Source organism: Lates calcarifer, linkage group LG6 (assembly GCF_001640805.2).
Source record: "Lates calcarifer isolate ASB-BC8 linkage group LG6, TLL_Latcal_v3, whole genome shotgun sequence".
NCBI classification, from domain to species: Eukaryota; Metazoa; Chordata; class Actinopteri; family Centropomidae; genus Lates; species Lates calcarifer.
Window position 1 is genome coordinate 13,719,199 of NC_066838.1, and position 18,438 is coordinate 13,737,636.

The 18,438-nt window shown below is 44.0% G+C and overlaps 1 protein-coding gene across 1 annotated transcript in view; it reads right to left on the reverse strand.

Annotated features, from left to right (window-relative positions):
* Window positions 1-18,438, reverse strand: part of LOC108876439 (low-density lipoprotein receptor-related protein 1-like) — an 84,326-nt gene that overhangs the window by 35,990 nt on the left and 29,898 nt on the right. Inside the window, 18 exon segments of the mRNA XM_051071210.1 lie at window positions 517-699; window positions 1,939-2,106; window positions 2,216-2,296; window positions 2,403-2,519; window positions 3,268-3,393; window positions 3,741-3,881; window positions 4,194-4,316; window positions 4,442-4,631; window positions 4,730-4,952; window positions 5,303-5,483; window positions 5,688-5,924; window positions 6,086-6,229; window positions 6,334-6,523; window positions 7,444-7,666; window positions 8,136-8,298; window positions 14,320-14,580; window positions 14,867-14,995; window positions 15,255-15,374. Coding sequence (XP_050927167.1) covers window positions 517-699; window positions 1,939-2,106; window positions 2,216-2,296; window positions 2,403-2,519; window positions 3,268-3,393; window positions 3,741-3,881; window positions 4,194-4,316; window positions 4,442-4,631; window positions 4,730-4,952; window positions 5,303-5,483; window positions 5,688-5,924; window positions 6,086-6,229; window positions 6,334-6,523; window positions 7,444-7,666; window positions 8,136-8,298; window positions 14,320-14,580; window positions 14,867-14,995; window positions 15,255-15,374 — 3,000 coding nt within the window.

Genomic DNA, 18,438 nt, shown 5'->3' on the forward strand with positions numbered 1-18,438 from the left:
CTGACGAAACCACAAAATGTCTTTTGTCTTAATATATTCATAGAGATCAGCATTTATAACAGAGAACAAAACAAACAAAAAACTGGAACAAAAAAACTGTTCATTTCAATGAAATTACCACAATCAGTAAATTTGTTCAGGAAGGCAAAGGGAATTCAACTTTTGCTGAACTGGCTTTCATTTGAGCTGTTGAACCAATCGCAAATCATCTCGACAGTGTTGACCTTTGAGGGAACAGAGCCCAAAATGGAGGAAGCTAGTATCATCCAATTTCATATAATTCTATTTGCTGAATGAGAAGCAACGGCAATAACTTACTTCTTTGTATCCAGTTTGCCACAAATGAAACAAGCCACAAAAGTGCAGCCACAGCATGACGCACATGCAAATAAATTTCCCACTGCCACTTTCTGGCATGACTGGGCATTTACTCTTTCATTTATTTGTCTTTTTAAAAGTAGGAAAGGTTCATCACCCTTAACCTCCGGTGTCTAAGGTAGCTAAAGGCATCCTCACCAGAGTCCCTGCAGCTGAACTTGACCGCAGGGTCACACATGTGGGTGACACCCTCACAGTTGCTCTCGTCGCTCAGGTCCATGCAGTCTGTGTCGCCGTCACAGCGCCAGCGCATGGGAATGCACAGGCCGTCCATGCGACACTGGAACTCATCAACATGGCAGCCGCCTGGAGGACGGGTAGCTGCAGAGAAAACAAGCAAGACAAAGTGTGATGGTTAGCCAACAAAAAAGATGGAAGGTGCAGTTTAGCCACCGTCACAGAAGCAATAAAATACCATTAGAAAGTCAGCGACTGAAAAATAACCAGACTGAATCACCAGCAGACCATCAGACCACACACACACTAAAAACTGAGAAGAGGAAGAATAGACTATTCTAGGCATTAATTAATGTGTAGGTATGCTGGGAAGCTGGGTTAACAACCTGACACCAGGCCAAGTTAAACAACAATGACACACACAGCTCGCTGACTGATGTCACAGGCAGATTAAAGGCACCACTGAGGAGGTGGCACAATGAAATCCCTCATGGCAAAGGTCAGCGCAGCTACGAGGGATCCAGTCACGTTCAGCACAGCTACGGCAGGAAATGGCCGGGACCTTTCAGCACAGAATACAGTATACAGGAGGGGAAGGCGATAGTATTGCTTTTTTATTCCCATTAATGACTTCCAGACAGCAGGCAAGGAGAACCTGCAAATACAAACACACACACAGCCAGACACACACAACGGCAGAGCACAGATTGCTCATTAGACCAACAGGTCACGCTGCGCCCCGTTTTTGCATGCTGAGACTTGACAGCAGTTGGCTGCATTTCTGCATGGATCAGACAGCACATACAACACCAGAACACACACAGTGTACAGGAGCGTGTGCTTCAAGGCAGAATGCGAAGAAAGGCGAAGAAAGAGCATGACGTAGTCATTGTCATTGTCACAAAGGGTGGTTAAAACCAGGAAAAACTCAATGTTCCAAAGCAGCCCAACATGGCCACCAGTTATTTATAACTCTAAACAAGTAATTTCATGTCGCTTGCAGCAGAGCTGTAACTTGTGTGCCATTTGAACAAGACCTTGAAAGAGTTTAATTGTTATCTAACCACAAAACATAATCACATCCTGAACAGGATTTGCTGCAAATGATAAGTGGAAACCAGGGGGCAGGCAGAGGCATGCAGAGCGGAGGAAATGGGACAGGGAGGAGGAAGATCCAGTCTCCATTACGATAACGTCTTTACAACTGCAAACAGCAACATGTAAACGTTGTAAAATAGGATACATGATGTGATGACAGCTTGACTTAGGCAGAGCACAAACAAAAATTTTTATCTCAAACACTGAGGGAGAGAAGAGAATGCCATGACAAAACAATTCAGAGCAGTGCTATTTCAGTTTGGTATACACAGTATTGTAACATACCCTGGTTGGTACAGTTGGCGTGAGTCTCATCACTGTAGTCTCCACAGTCATTGTCGCCGTCACAGGTCCAGTATTCTGGGATGCAGCGACCGCTGTTACATTTGAACTGGACGCTGGAGCAAGAGTGGCTGCAGCCTGCTTCGTCACTGTTATCACCACAGTCATTGTCTGTAAATGAACACACGTGGACACACACAAGATTTCACTGTCAGCTGCCGGATTGTTTTAAAGTACAGCTTCATGGAAAGTGAGGGATGTCTCAGAGGATGACGCCCACCGTTGTCACAGCGCCAGTTGATGTTGATGCAGCGGCCGTTGGCGCAGGTGAACTGGGTCAGAGGGAAGCAGGTGGGGTATGCTGGGAAGAGAGTAGAGGTAGAAACCATCAGCGTGTTTGTCATCTCGAACTAAAATATTTGCTATTGAAGTGAAAGCGACAGTACGAGGGTGGGGAAAAGACCCACCACATGAGTCTGGTTCGTCGGACCGGTCTCCACAGTCGTCATCCAGGTCACATGTCCAGGAGATGGGGATGCAGCGCCCACTGGCACAGGGGTACTGGTTCGGCGGGCACGTGCGAGCTGGCAGAGGAGCAAGATGTGAAACAGTTAGGTGCTATAAAATGTCCCTCTTTCCCTCTGCAATATCCCTGACTCAACATTTAAGCTTGCAGTAACTCATCACTGTTTAAGAGGATATCGTCAAAGACCTAATAGATTACAGCTTCATTTAATTTTCAATATTCTATTGCTAAAAAAAGTCATTAATAATAAGTGTAACCCAAACACAGCACGCCCACTTTATCTTAATTGAGTTAAAGACAATTTGCGGTCTCCTTCAATTTCTTTGAGACAGCGCAACAAAGGGTGTTGGCCAAGGATCAGTGCTGTGTTTCAGCCCATTATCATTGAAGCGGTAGATCAATACATCCCCCCGGATGGTTTGTAAAATCACACTGGCATCAACCGCATTAATTGTAAGATTCCAGTGCATCTGCTGCAGGTACAACTTGTGTGTCTGCCCAGAGTTTCATGAGTCCAATGTCCCTCTTTTTTTCTCTCTTAGTCTCAACCTACAATCTTCCTCTCACTATTAACATTTTCAACAAAAATCCTCACTCAGTGCTGGACTATTCTCTATCTTATTTAAACAAACCTAAACAGTATGATAAATTAATTTGTTGCACTCATATGGTTCTGAAGTTAATCTCAATCCCTCTAAATTCCATAGTTATGTGTTTAAAATACTCATCTTCCAACTCCAACTGTGCATCTCACAGTATCTCTGAAGCGATTTCTAAACTACAAAAAGCTCCAACATTATACACACCAGAGCAGGTGGTGTTGGATTCGTCTTCATCGTTGCCGCAGTCGTTGTCGCCATCACACAGCCATCGCAGGGGGATGCAGCGGTTGTTCTGGCATTTGAATCGGTCAGCTGGGCATGTGTGCTGGTCTGGAGGGAGAAAACAGAGATGTAAACGTCAACCCTTCTTTTTAAAAAAAACAGCACACTGCTGTGTTTGATAAATAATGCTGTAAGCCTTCAAGTATGTCACTTTAAGTGAAGTATAAAAAAGGAACAGAACATCCAAGACAAATATGAGCCCCTAGTTGTCACTATCGCCTGATGAGGAGAAAGCTGGCCAGTAAAATTACAGCCACATTACACTGCATGGAAAGAGACAATCTTGGAAACTACAGTTTGCGCTCTGTCGGTTTGCGTTAGCTAAGACCCTTAAACAGAATTTTTGTTTATCTCTGTGTTGCTGCGTAACCATGACAATGACGTGGCACACTTACGGCAGAGCTCAGGGGCCTCATCACTGTTGTCCAGACAATCGTTGTCCCCGTCACACTTCCAGCGCTCTTGGATGCAGCGGTTGTTCTTGCAGGCAAACTCCCCGGGTTGGCACTGGGGCGGGGGCACGTAGGAGGGGTTGGCTGGAGATGAGATCAGTGGGGTAAAAGGAGCAGAAACAGATGGGCCAGTGAGACAAGAGCTACATACCAAAACAAAACAAACCATTTCAGCGCCTAGGTCATCTCTCTTCTCTCTTAAAGTTACAAAAATATTGGTGGAGGTTCTTCAATATGTCTGCCCAGATTCAGAAAAGACGGCGTATAGTATAGCTTGCGAAATGGAAAGTACAGCCTGGAATTCTTTAACAGCCTCAGCTCCTGCTGAGTAATGAATTTTCCATAACCTTCCACATTGATCTTTGAAACCTCTCTACTGGTAAAGCAGCTAAGTACCTTTGCAGGTGACATTATCGACATCCAAGATTTGGTCGTCAGCACAGCCGCAGGACCTGCCGTTAGGGATGGCAAGGCACAGACTGCTGCAACCGCCATTGTTAACTCGACATGCATTGGAGCCTGTGTACAAAGACAAACCAAGGATACAGACTGAATACAGTATTCACAACATACTCATCAGCATTTTTAATTGTTAAATTATACTTGTAACTGGAAAATTATAAACCAGAACGGGGGTGACATACCTTGCTGCTGGTGTGCATCGTACACTCTAATCTCAAAGATGGGTGGCCTCTCATTGCGGAGTAGGGTGACTGTCTTGGTGACCTGATCTAGTTTATAGATGCTGCCGCCACGATACTCATTCCAAAAGAGGAATTGTTTGTAATGACATAAGCCAAAGGCGTGGTTAAGCTCCTGGCCCTCATACACCACCTGTTAAATCAGGAAACAGAGGAGTTTGATCTCAAAATATGACCTGCGTTCGAACTGATTACCTTGAAGTTACAACCAAAATGTCGGGCATCACCAACCTTTCGCTCAGTGGTGTTGAGGTAAACCAACTCAATGCGGTCGTAATAAGCGTCTACCCAGTACAGTATGCCCTGGGGAATGTCCAGACTCAAGCCGTTGGGCCACAGCACCGTTTTGCTGGTCAGGAACACTTGGTGATGTGAACCGTCCATCCAAGCTTTCTTGATCTTCCCTCTGTTGCTCTCCGTCGGGTCCTCCTCCCAGTCAGTCCAGTACATCCATCTGGGAGATGAGAAGACACAGTCACATTCAGAGGGCGTGTGAGATAAGACATTTCTGTGAGAGCTGGAGACGTCAAAATGAAGCTCTGGGCTTTGATGCTCTTTCATGGAACATCCCACGAAAAAACAAAAGGAGGACTTTCCAAAAAATCCTTTGAAATCTCACCAGCTCCCACACACACACACACACACACACACACACACAATGAGTTCAACAAAAACCTACACTTTAGGCAGCCCACATAGCTGCAAGTAACAAAAACTCAAGTCCACAGTCTCCAGCTTCAACATAGCATTTTTGAGAGAAGAATACCCATTAAATTAACAATAGCCCTCCCTCCAGTGTCTCACCCATGCTGGGGGTCCACCACAATGGCACGAGGATGACTCATTTTGCCCTCAATGAGAGTCTTGCGGGTCTGTGAAGCCTTCTCCAGCCTGGCGACACTGATAGTCTTCTTGGGCCCATCATCTGTCCAGTAGAGATTACCTCCCATCCAGTCTACTGCTATCCCCTCTACTGTGTGGATACCTGAGATAAAAAAAAGAAGCCGGTGCAAAAAAGGAACTATTAGCCTGCCAATTGAGAAGGGTTATGAATAGTATAGAGTGAAAATGATATGGAATAACCTGACTGAATTCTTTGCCCCCCTAAGTTCTTTGCAGCAGCCAGGATTTGGTCAGAAAGCAGAAATAGATTCCAGATTTCTGTTCAAAGCTATCATTTCATTCTCACCTTCCTTTAATATGGTGTCTCTCTCTGTGCCATCTATCTTCTGTCGGCCAATTATGTAGTTGGTGGCATCAGCAAAGTAGATGAATTCACTGGCGGCATGGAAATCCAGAGCTCGGGGGTTCATTAGGTTCTCAATGGGAATCATATACTCGTCAGGCACCTTAGCGTTCATGTCCATGCCCCTGATGATTCCAGGACGACCCTTACCGTACACCAAGAACAATTCATGGTCTGGTTCTGCAAAGGAAGAAGAAAAAAAAAACGTCTCAAAGGTGCCATTACTTCTGTCAGTAATTTTTTAACCGCCGTTACTTCATTTGCGTCATCAATCATAGCTGCTGAATCGAATGGGAGGAGGTTCCTCTAAATCAAAATTTTCCTGCAGCATTGATACTCACTCTTGCAGGACTTGCCGTCACTGCCCAGGCTGAATCCGGAGCGACAGCGGCACGTACGGGTCTTGTGGCTGTTGCTAAGCAGACAGATGTCGGAACAACCTCCGGCCTTCCCAAACTGATCCAGAGCGCACGCATGGCTGCGCACTGCACAAGGAGAGCAGGGCAATCAAAAATCACAGTCACATAAAGGTAAATGTTATCAGTGGACATGGATCAGATGTGTCAGAGTTGAGATTTGAGCTGCGCACCTTGAGGCTGGCGCCTCTGGTGGTACACGTGCAGCGCAGCTCCCCGGTCCACCCGCGTCACCACCTGGAAGTCGGAGCTGTTGAAGCGGTTCACTCGTATCACACTGGTCTTGGGGTTGAGGTTGCCTTCATCCGAGTTTGTTGCATACAGATAGTTCTCAAATACAGTCAGTCCATACAAGTGCTCAATCTGAAATACAATGAGGCAATAATGCAGCGAAATGAAAATGTTGTTTTGGGTTTGCGATCAGAAATGCTGACGTTTTTAGCAAAACAGCTCATGGTGCATGACTAATAGCTTGTGCGATATCATTTGTGTACACATTTTTATCTTAAAGGCCGCCTGGCAAATTCTGCATAACGAAACTTTCCTAACAAACTATTTATCAGTATAAAACAGAGACAGACAGACAAACACAGACAGAGACAGACACTAAGATAAAGAGAGAGAGTTTGTGTAAACTTGGCACAGGGCAGCATAATGGCTCCACTTCCCATCTGCTGTTAAACAGAGAGGTTTTTACTTTTATAAGGGTCTATTCTGTGCAGCTCTCCTCTACTGTCAGGAAGATGTATGGTTTGGGATCATATTACCTTCCCCCCACCTCTCACAGACACGCACCACCACCTCCACTGCCACCCCCCCTTCCCAACACAGTCCTGATTTCATTAAGATCATTACTCCACTATAAGTTTGAGCCAAGCTTCACTAGGGCCAGACTAATATGTTTAGAGAGGCACTAGCCAGGAAAATCACACACTCCTTTAGTAATATCAATCAAAGCAATAAAAAGGACTTATCCCCAGGAGAGGTGGACTGTCTTTGTCTAGATACAGAAGGAGACAACTGGAAAACAGCACTGCCTCTAAAGATGATGAGATTAAATCAATGATGATACAGATTTGGAAAACAGATGTTTTGTGTTCACGAAGGGAAGACTGAAAAGTCAACAGGGACTCCGGGCTATTGCTGTTTGGTGAAACGTAACCTTTTAAATGAAGGCAGGACAATCAGAAGATATACTCTTGAGTGTATCTCTGAGTAGAGGTGTTTTTGTGAGAGTGTGTGTGTGTGTGTGCATCAATCCAACCCATCCTTCCAACCCTCACCAGCAGGCCTTGGATGATGGTGTGTCGGTTTTTGCCCTCATAGTCGACCACTTCGATGTAATCCAGGTAGGCGTCGGCCCAGTAAACCAGCCGGTTGACCAGGTCCAGGGTGATGCCGTGGGGGAAAACGATCTTACTGTCGACCAGCTTAGTACGGTTCTGACCGTCCATGTCACAGCGCTCCACCCTCGGCGTGGACCCGTAGTCCGTGAAGAACACTTTACTGTAGCAGAAGAAGAAGAGAGAAAGGATGGGAGGGTTAAGATGAAGGTACAGTGACAGAAAAAGGAATTTCATTAACAAGTGAAAATTATATGACTTACAATATTGGATGACTGCATTTTTGATGTCACATATGAATTAATCAAAACTGAGCAATATATATTACTCATTATAATGGATTTTAAATTATTGCCAGGACAATAAGAAATAGAGAAGTGACACTTTGAAAAAAGGAACCACATCAGATACCAGCTTGTCAGTATCAGGAACCTGAAACAACCACCATGCAAGTGTTTATGTAGCACATAAGTATTTTTGTCTCGGTTTCCATCTAGAGGAAGTGCTTTGATTTTTGGCTGCCTGCTTGGTCAGCACGTCGTCTGATCATAAGACAGCATTTTCCTCTAAAAGGTTGCTAAAATGGTATTGCGGGTAGCGTTAGGTCAAGAACGTTGGAGGGAAGTACAGACCCCATGGCTGGGTCCAAGGCGATGCCTTTAGGGTTGTACAGCTCTTGGTCCAGCAGGGTCACACATGTCTGGCCATTCTTGTTGCAGACAAACACTCGATCATCCACGTCATCCACAAAGTAGAAGTTTCCGGTCAGCCAGTCGATAGCCATCTGCTCCACATCTGAGGGATGCAAAGGAGAGAAGAGGAGAGTGCAGAACAGAGCCATTACACAAACACAGCCTCATAACAGTAAAGTCAACTCTTGGTTGCATACCAGGATAAAATAGTATCATTTTATGCTGCCATGACCCTCTCCTCAAGAGTGCTCACTCTCTTGAAAAACAAAATAATAGCACCGAATTAATTAGCTTCTGTTCTGCACTTCACTTGTCTTTGATTGAGGCAAGCAGTGCATGACGAAGGGATAGAGACATAAAGAGTGACAGATAAAGAGTGAGAGGTGAAGGCCTGCACTTTCTAAGCTGAACTCCTGTCAGTCCACTTGAGCTGTAACACAGGACTCCCACGTGTAGGAAGACTCAAGACTTTGAGTTTGAGTATATACTGTTTTAATTATGTACGACCGACTTACTGTAAATACTAAAGAAGACAATGAAGGAAAATCCGTTTAAGCAAAGTTTTATTAGGAAAAACTGTTACTGACTGTGAGCCCTTTGTTACTTCATAGGGACTCATAAATTAACCAATAAGACACAACACAGATCAGATGTGAAAAATGGCTGACAGGTCAACTAATAACATGTTTCCATCGCAGGAACTTTACCCTGGTCCCAAGACGAGTTTTGAGGAACTTGCAAACCTTTCCTGTGTTTTAAGTGGAGGAACTAGAGACTAAAACATCATTGACTGGTCAAACACAGACCAACCAACAGGCACAACTTGTGTACAACAAAAGGAAAGCACTGGGTGCCACTAACATCAATATTCTCACAGGACAGGACACTGAATGTTAGAATATAGTTGCTTGGGCCAAAATACTGCCCATGAAAAAAAAGAACCTCTGAGCTTACATAGTAACATTCAGATAGGTCATCAGTGAAAAGGAAAAAAACAACATTAGGTGTCTTGATAAGGTCAACACACATTGCCACAACACCTTTCAGTGACACGTTGCGCCCTGTATTCAGTGGCTCCTCACTTGTTTATTCTGGTTCTTCCATCTAATTTGTTGCCCTTCTGTTCATCCCAGAGATTTGCCATGGCAACACATAATTATGACACATGCATTTGAGTTATGAACCTGAATAACACTTAAAGTGACCTGAAATACTGTTGCAATGCTTCTCACAAAGGAACTTGAAATTTTGTAACCCCACAGCTTACTAAGCTTAGAAAGAGGAAGCTTTACAGATGGAGGGCTTTATCCCAGATACAGTACCCAGCATTGGGAGTTTTAGTACTAAATTAGCACTGGAAACATTTCTCACTCTCTGAGAACTCTGTCTTGTCCTGTAAGAGACTGGGTGCAGAAGTTGCAGACCACAGGGAGACCCAGCTTGACAGGGGGCGGGGGTGGGGGAACTTGAAGATACATACAGCCTTGTGTTTTAACAGCTGCCATTACACTTCCTTTCAAAGCAGAACACTGTATACACACACGCACATCACACAAGCTTACTACTCACACATACGCTATCAAAGTGACCACAGGTGTTTCTCCAGCTACAACTTTGATGTTGGGGTACACAAGTGGGGTATAACACTATCAACAGTGAGCCTGCTGTCAGCAAAGGGGAAATTGAGGTGAATTGAGGCACTGGAGGAAATTAAGGAAATAATTTATTGACAGTCAACAGCCATCTCACATCTAAAAGGGAGATAACTGTAAATATTTAAGCTAATAAAAAAATCACAGTCAAAAGAACAGGAGGAGGGAGTAAAAACCAGTCCAAGATGTTTCATAAATATCAGCACCAAGATTCTGGCAAAGGGGGAAGTTTGTCGTACAGCTAAGAGGGATAGTGATACTCCCATTGGTTTCAGCTCTTGACCCACACTCCTCTAAAGAAATCCAGCTGGAAGCCTGGCTGCACAAGGCATTGATTAGACTCCTATGGAGAGTAGAGAGCCACTTGTGCAACACAGCGAGTATTGCGTTGTGCAACAGCCTATGACTAGTGGACTTCCTTATCCCGAGAGCCAGCCAGTCTGTTGATGTCCTTACTCATTCAGCTTCTGGTAAGTGGAAAATTTGCTGGGAAACTGAATGAACCCACCCCTTTCTCTTCACCCAACAAACCTGCCCTCACAACCCCTGTTCACTTCCTGCCCTTAACACCTACAAGCTCACACTACCCTGAAGAAAAAGCTTCACAAACTGAGGGGGTCTCACTGGCAACAACAAACACGTTTTCCACCTACATAACACAGATATTTACATACAGGGCCCGCAACCGACTCAAGGCTTCAAACTAGTCACACACCTTGACTCTATTTGCATGCGTTTGCAAGTATTCCCATATTTACGTGTTAGCACAAAGCAGGAAAGAATCATCATGCGGCTTCCATAATCCTCCCTGTGCCAAGAAGATCCTATTAATCTGTGCAAAAACCTTTTTGACCTCTCTAGAGCACAGTTTTAGAGTTTAGCGATTACAGTTTCTGACATATGACCTCTATTTAAGAGGCAGTAATTTGTAAACGTTATGCCATTTTTAAATCTCCCTCTGCAGCAAGTGAAAGAGAGAGGCTACTGACTGGACAGGAAGGTCTGATGACAGGGGTAACGTGACATGATTCCACCCATGACAAAGAAAGAAAAAATAAGAAAAGAAAACAAGGAATTATGGACAAATTTTATGTCAGTCAGAGAGAAGACAAGATCTGTTTGGGTGCCAGAATAACACACAGGCAGTCGTTGTTTTAACTAGATGCACATTAACAGCTGGTTTAAAAAAGCCAATCTGATTGTTTGCAATGAGACAGAATAACTTATACATCTTTCACCACAAAACTATAAGTTTATAATCAGATTTTGACAAATGTTTACAAAGACCTTCTGTGTGCGGATGTACTCTGAAAAAAAGATGCCTGAAGAACAAAGACTAGAGGGAGGGAGGAAGAAGGACTGAGGAATGGACAGAGGGACGTGGGGAGAAGTGCTGGTCCCTGCTGTGGAGTTCCGCTCGGAGGGCGGAGAGGATTGAACGAGTAGGCTTTGCTCCCCTTTTATCTTCCCAGTCAAGGAAATCACACATGCAAACAGAGCGGGGCCACATCTGCAACACTCGTCTACTTATCTGTACCACTCTCTCAGGCTCCCAGAAGCTATAAATCATCCTGTTTGTGTGAACCTTGCTCCAAACCCCTCGCCTCCATGGTTTCATCCATATCCATCTAAAGCCAATCCCCAGGTCTGCCCATCATGCTTTTAGGAGCGCACCTGAGCCCAGCTTGTTATAAAACACAAAACAGCACCAACAAGGAGGCCATGTTGGCATCAATTATACAATCAGAATTTGATTTGAAAGAGTAGGTTGCCCTTTAAGAAAAAGAAAGGCAGATGGGTAAATCAGGGAGGACACAGAGTTCACACAGGTCAAGCTTAACTAACATTTTAAATTAAACAGCCACGGGACAAACATGCAACAAATGGCCCTGAGTCAGCTAAGATCCACCAAACTGAGGGACAGCTCTTGCTCTCTTATCAAAGCTGAGAGCCCACACTGACCTAACATCGAAAAATGTGGAGTCATAGCCAAAGTGCAAAGAGAGTCTTTTGCCTTAAACCCTGAAAAGTTGGTACACTTTTATGAAATAAAAGATTAGAGTTAAGGGAAAAGGAAAACTGGTGCTATTTCACACAGCAAACCCCATATATTTAATGAGTGAGGCTATTCTCACGAGACAAGATTCATCAAGATCTAAGTGCTTATCGCCTCTGTTAAACAATTTCCTCGGGGAAACCCTTCAAGCGCAGGGCCAGATTGAGAGATAATGTCTCAGAAAAAGCTCACTTTGCCCTGCTCACTGAACACTGCAAAACTCCCACTTCCAAAATTTAACAGAAAGTTATTTTCCCAATTGCCTCATTCCAAACTGCACTTTCTGATATCAACATTGGATTAGGTAAAACTTATCTGATCTTAAATATTAGTTTTACTGGAATTGGGTTATTGCAACGTTAAAGGAAGACAAATAAAGAGTAATAGGTGAGACAATAACCCGCTGTGACAACTGAGGATAATGAAAAGAACACTGCAAGTAATTTTAGATGCTCTCTCTTATTTACAAGTTGACTCAACTGCATACGGGTAAAAACACAGACTACAATCTCAAATCTTAATTCATTATAGGTAATATGTCACTAAGTAATGGGTGCATGAGTCAAAGGTATTTGGGTCAATGTGTGTGTGTTTGTCTGAGCCTGAGCTATGAGCATGTTTAAGTGACCTGACTGGACAGGACCTGAGACGGCCAGAGGAATGTAGAGGCTGTTCAGGCTGACATAACCCAACAGAGGAATGTAAATACCATCTGCATGACCACTCGCATACACACACACACACACCTCCAAGGTACAGCAAATCACTACCTTCTTTCTCTCCCTCTCATTTTATCAGTCCCCCGTCCCCTTTACTTCAGTCTTTCTCTCAGGGTCCTTCTCTCTCTTCCACCACTCGCCCCCATTCACCCCCTCAGACCACTTAACAGAGCGGTGAATCAAAAAGCTGCAGAAGCAAGCCAACACAATGAGAGTGAGGTGGAATATGGCCCGCTCATGAGAGTGCAGTAAATCAGCTGGAAAACAAACCCATTTTAGGACGCAGGGGTTCACTGAGCCTCCTAGCCTCAGCACTGCCCCCGGCCGTCATCGGCGACAGCAGTTACACAAGCTTCATTTGAAGTGGATATGAGCCGAGGCACCTCTAATCACATCTCAGTTTTTTATTTGTTGTTTTTTTTTTCTCTTGTGAGCCACATTTCAGGGTCTACACACCCGGCTTCTTCACTTGTTTTCTTCACGTCTGCTGTTCCATGCCTGGGGCTAATTCTCAAGGGAACGCTTCCCACACGCACCAACGTATGAGCAAAACGCACAAACCCACACCCTGGCTTTTATGTTTTGTCTATATTTCTGCCCCCATTCTTGGAGAGTAACGGCACTGTCAGCCAGGCAAATAAAAACAGACGTTGTCAGGCTCGTAATCAGAGATAAATCATGTCAGCGTTATATAAGTGAGGCTCTCAAAGCGAAGTGTTCACATGCTGTGTGTGTTAGCCTCTCTCTCTCTGTCTGTATCTGGGTGTTGCCGAAGAGAAGAGAGTCTGCAAGTTAAGACCATGCCTATGGCTATGATGACATCTATATACCTCTACGGGCCAGACATTTCACTTGTCATTGTTTATCAGCTGTGGTCTACACTCCTACACACAAACATGCACTGTCTACCCACAACAGACCCCGGGGACAAAATGTACAGTACTTGGGAGGACTCATGAAGGCGGAGAGAAGTTTTCTGTGAGAACTAAACGCCAAATGTCGTCATAGCAGAAATCAATGATGGGAGGTTGGAGCCGTCTGATTACTGTCAAATGAATCAGACAGGAACAGGGGAAAAATACATACAGGCTTCTGACTAGTCAGTGAATATATCAAGCTGCACAGTAGGTGACTGTTTGCCTGTCAAGCAATGTGCAAACTAACGCCTAAAGGCATGCTGCCAGCCTTCTATGTATCATATCACTGTAAGTCAGCTACACACATATTGCCTCTATGGGATGATTTAGTGGTGTGTCAGGGTGCCCCTGTTCTTCAAAGACAAACCTTTTGAAAAATAAAGCTGGACTCAGCATTTCTACTTGGCACTTTTATGCTGGTATGAGCAGCTTTTGGAGATGAGGCTGTATTGCTTCACATCTTACATTTGTCTGAGCAAGCAAATGCAAAGTTGACCATTTGATTCCTGAGGCGAAGTGCAGAAATTTCACACAGGGTGAGCTGACAACTCCAACTGATCACCTGAGTGCTGCCGCTTGCGTGCTCTTATGCAAGGCACTCATTTGTCTTTCCCTGGCAGCCTGCTGCTAAACTGTCATGATCTCAGTACCTGACGACGTCAATGTTTTATAGGAATACTGTGTCAGCAGAAAAAAAACATGTCTAGGAGCAAAAGCTTATTAATTTCTATTACAGTAAGATGAGGTCTCTCTCATTTTGTCAATGAAAACACTACTCACGGTGCAGGCTGAGGGAGATGTTGATGGTGCGGATGTTTGTGACAGACTTGAGGTCAGGGATGCTGGCGCACTTCAGCTGGGTGGCGGCGGGGGTGTCGCCCACGTCTATCCAGCAGACGGTCTCCTCGGCGTAGATGAAGTCCATAGCCATGGTCTGCTTGGTGGCGATGGAGGGCAGGCGGGACGTGGTACCGCTCAGGGAGGTGCAGCGGATGTCATGGAGGTTGGCAATCAACAGCATGGGAAGACGATCCACGGGCTCTGAGGACAGTGATTGGGAAAGTGGAGTGGAGGGGTGGGGAGGGGATAAATGATGGAGATGGAGAGCAGTCAAAGGTCATAGGTTCACACCTGTAACAAATCTCTCTCCAGTAAACAAGCTTGTAAAACAAATGGGGGTGCCACAACATGCAGATGTGATTATCTGATATAATACAGCAGGGAACCATTTCCAGCAGAGAAACAAATCAACTCTAATCTTTTGTTGGGTTAGTATGAACTGCATGCATCTCTGCTACACTTTTCATGTGTGTGTTTTTGCTCTCACCATTTTTGGCTTTGCAGGAACGGTTGTCTGGCTGCAGCAGGTAGCCTTCCACACAGCTACAGGTGTAGGAGCCCTCAGAGTTCGTGCACGTTTGACTGCACATCCCATACACATTGCACTCATTGAAATCTACAGAAGAAGAACAGAGTGTATAAACAGACACAGTCAGTAATGAAACATATGGAGATTGTACCGTATATATTCATGGCTTACTGCACTGGGCGAACTTAGGTGCAACATTGCACAATGGGATAAAAAAAAAAAAAAAATTCTAATCCTCCCTACATGCTGCCCCAAGAAAATTCAGCAAGCAAGCAGAAATTCAGAGAGATTACTTTTCGTGTTACTTTGGCCAAGCTAGCATAAATCTGCCAAATCACCCACTCACCTTTACATGTCTTTCCATCTGCAGCAACCTCAAAGCCGTTTCTACAGTAGCACTGAGGCCCATCATGAGTCACAGCGCAGTGAAACTGGCACCCATGGGAGTCACAGTCTGGTGCTCGATCTGTACCGGAGAAAAACACAGACACAGAGAACATTACATAATGTGGAGGATAACGTAGACAGGGAGGGGAGCCTCAGAAGCTTTGATTTATAAGGTAGAAAAGCCTGGATAAATTAAACATGTTTAACTAATTGTTTCCTTGATCAGGTTTGTGCACAGATAAGCTTTCATGTGTTTATGTTAATCCCAGTACAATCTCCGCAGAGCCATACTGTCATATCCTGTCACATTTCCACTGGGAGATCAGATAGGATTGTGGTTATAGGCATGCATGCATGTGTGTGTGTGTGTGTGTGTGTGTGTATGAGGAGAGAGAGAAAGAGAGTGTGGGGTCACACACGTGCATGCATCTGTGCATGTGACAGACAGGGTGATTTGAATGCACACGCGTTAGAGGGCCTCTTCTTTCCCGCCCACAGAGGGAACTCAAGGACACATCCTTTTGGCAGGAAATGAAAGAGCGGCATCCACACATCCCCTCATCATGCTTTCTATAGGGTGTGTGTGTGTTCAGATAAGTGTGTCTAGGCAAGGAGATAATTGGGGTAGAGCGTTAATCATATATTGAAGTGATGCATCAGGAAGAGGTTCACATCCGAAATTACAAAACAAATTATATTTCAGATGGCTTCTATCAGCTTTAAACCTCCAATAAAATGCCTTGTGATGATCAAACTCATGCTTATAAAATATTTCATTTCTTAGGTTGTGTGCATCCACCAAAAACAGGGCTATGTCCCACTTTCGGTGGGTTCTGACCCCCAAGTATGAAGCCACAGAGATCAACTTAAAGAGGAAATTACAGTAAGAGAGGGCAAAGGGACAGATGATGATCAGCACTCATTTATTCAACAATGTCTCACACACAAGTGGAATTTAATCTCCCCATTTCTGCAAGCTTTTATCTATGAATTAAGATGCTGGTATGAAATGTGACAAGTTTGTATTTTCATGCTTTAGTTCTACAATGCAACAACCTCTGGCTACACTTTGAAGCTCCAGGACAGCTGCCACAGCAGCAGTGAACAGTAAGTGAGGCCAAAGCCAGTGCATAATATATCAACGCTCACACTGCACATGCTGATCTACAGAGCTAAACTTTGATTGAACTTGTTGAGAAACATTCCCATTGAATCATTTACCAAGTGAAAACACTGATATGACAAAACTTTAAATACGTAAAAAGAGAAAAGAAGCTTCCATTAGCACAATGAAATTTACCAACAAAGCAGGTGAACGGTCATGGACACACTACGCGTACAGTAGCTAGTGATAGCATGGCTGTGAAGAGCAGGGATTGGACCAGTGAAGGGCTCATTATATAAAGCCTTTAGCACTCTGGGCTACAATGACCCTTTTGTTGTGGCCCCACTGAAAGGAAGAGTCCCCATGAAAACACCGTGGCCCATATCGAATCCATTCACCAAGCCTCAATCTGTGAGAGACCACAGGAAACTAGAGAGCTAAAACACCTACTAAATGCACCACTGTTCAAGGTCACTTTGTTCCATTTTGTACCTGAGTTTATAGCCCTAAGTGGGCAATATGGACAAAATACTTGCGCAATTATCACATCATTATTTCAATATCAACCTATGATTCGAAACACATGGTTAAGTTGCATCTACTTTTTAAATTTTGTTCTGAAAAAACAATAATTATTATAATTTAATATAATTATAATTCCATGTTTTAAAAAAATCAATATCAAAGATTTCATGCTTAATGAGATTTTGGTCAAAGTATGTTACTATTTTTTTGTTGAGACAGAATTATATGGAAACACAATAAATGTGACAATGTATCTAAAATACATTTGGACAGTAACAGAAAGATAATGTTGCTTGGAGACATTCACTTTTTGACTTTTTCACTTTGTGATAGTCAAAAAAAAAAAAAAGTTTTTTTGGAATGTGAATCTGCAAAAACTTTTGCTTGCTCTAACCTCAGAGAGCATTTGTAGATGTGCGATAGCAGGGAGAGGCGAGGTGGGAAGTGGAGGTAGACAATGCAAGGAGAAGAGCAGTGAACAAGAAGAGAACAGAGGAATGGGGAGGAAAAGAAAGGCAGGGTAAACAGAGGTGGGAATGAGTGCATAAAGGGCTTACGGATATGGAGTGGTTAGAAAGTTCCAGCTCAGAGCAAACAAGGAACAGCAGCGTGTCAGACGTTTGACCAGGGGTTAATGAACGAAGCAAACAAATCAAACAGTGACACACTGGAGGCCTTCAGTCCTAAACAGGCATGTCAAAGCCATTGATCCTGTTACTGCATGGATGGAAACCCTCAATTTCCCTCATCTATAGCTCTTTAAAGGGAAGCATGGAGCGAGAGTATGAAGCTGTTTGTAAAGGAAAAGACATCACGTCTCTGAACTGTAAATAACATCTTGATGTTTCAACACAGATGTCAGTGACTCAAGGTATCAGACAAGAAGAGTGTTGATGAAAATATCAGGCCCGCATGGTAACACAAAACATGTCCAGTCAAGTCATGTCAGTTATATTTACATAGTGCCAAACCGTAACGGAAGTTATTCCAGGGCACTTTTCATATAGAGCAGGTCTAGACCGTACCCTTTACATTATTGACAGAGACCCAGTGTTCCCCCCGAGCAAGCACTTGGCGACAGTGGCGAGGAAAAACTCCCTTTTAACAGGACGAACCTCGAGGGGAAGTTCCACATAAAGATGTTTAATAATAATAATAATAATAATAATAGCGGTGTGTGTTGAGCATGGATGAAAAGTACAGGGTGGCTTCCCGTTGCATCCCCTTGAGGTTGCAACCCTCTCAGTCCAGGGTTGCAAAAAGACCCTGCCAACATGAATATTTTGAAAATTTGTCTGGAACTAGTTTTGCCAGACTGCAAGATGACTGAACACACCACACAAAATGCACACATAAAGAAAAGGGCAAGGGGGTGATTAGCATAAACAGGAACAAAATAAGAGAGACAATGAGAAATAGAACATTAGGAGAGACGACAGAGACAGGAAGAGGAGAGGGAGAAGAACTGCTCTTGGCCTTTGTCCACAACCAGTGCATGAGGAAATGTATGAAA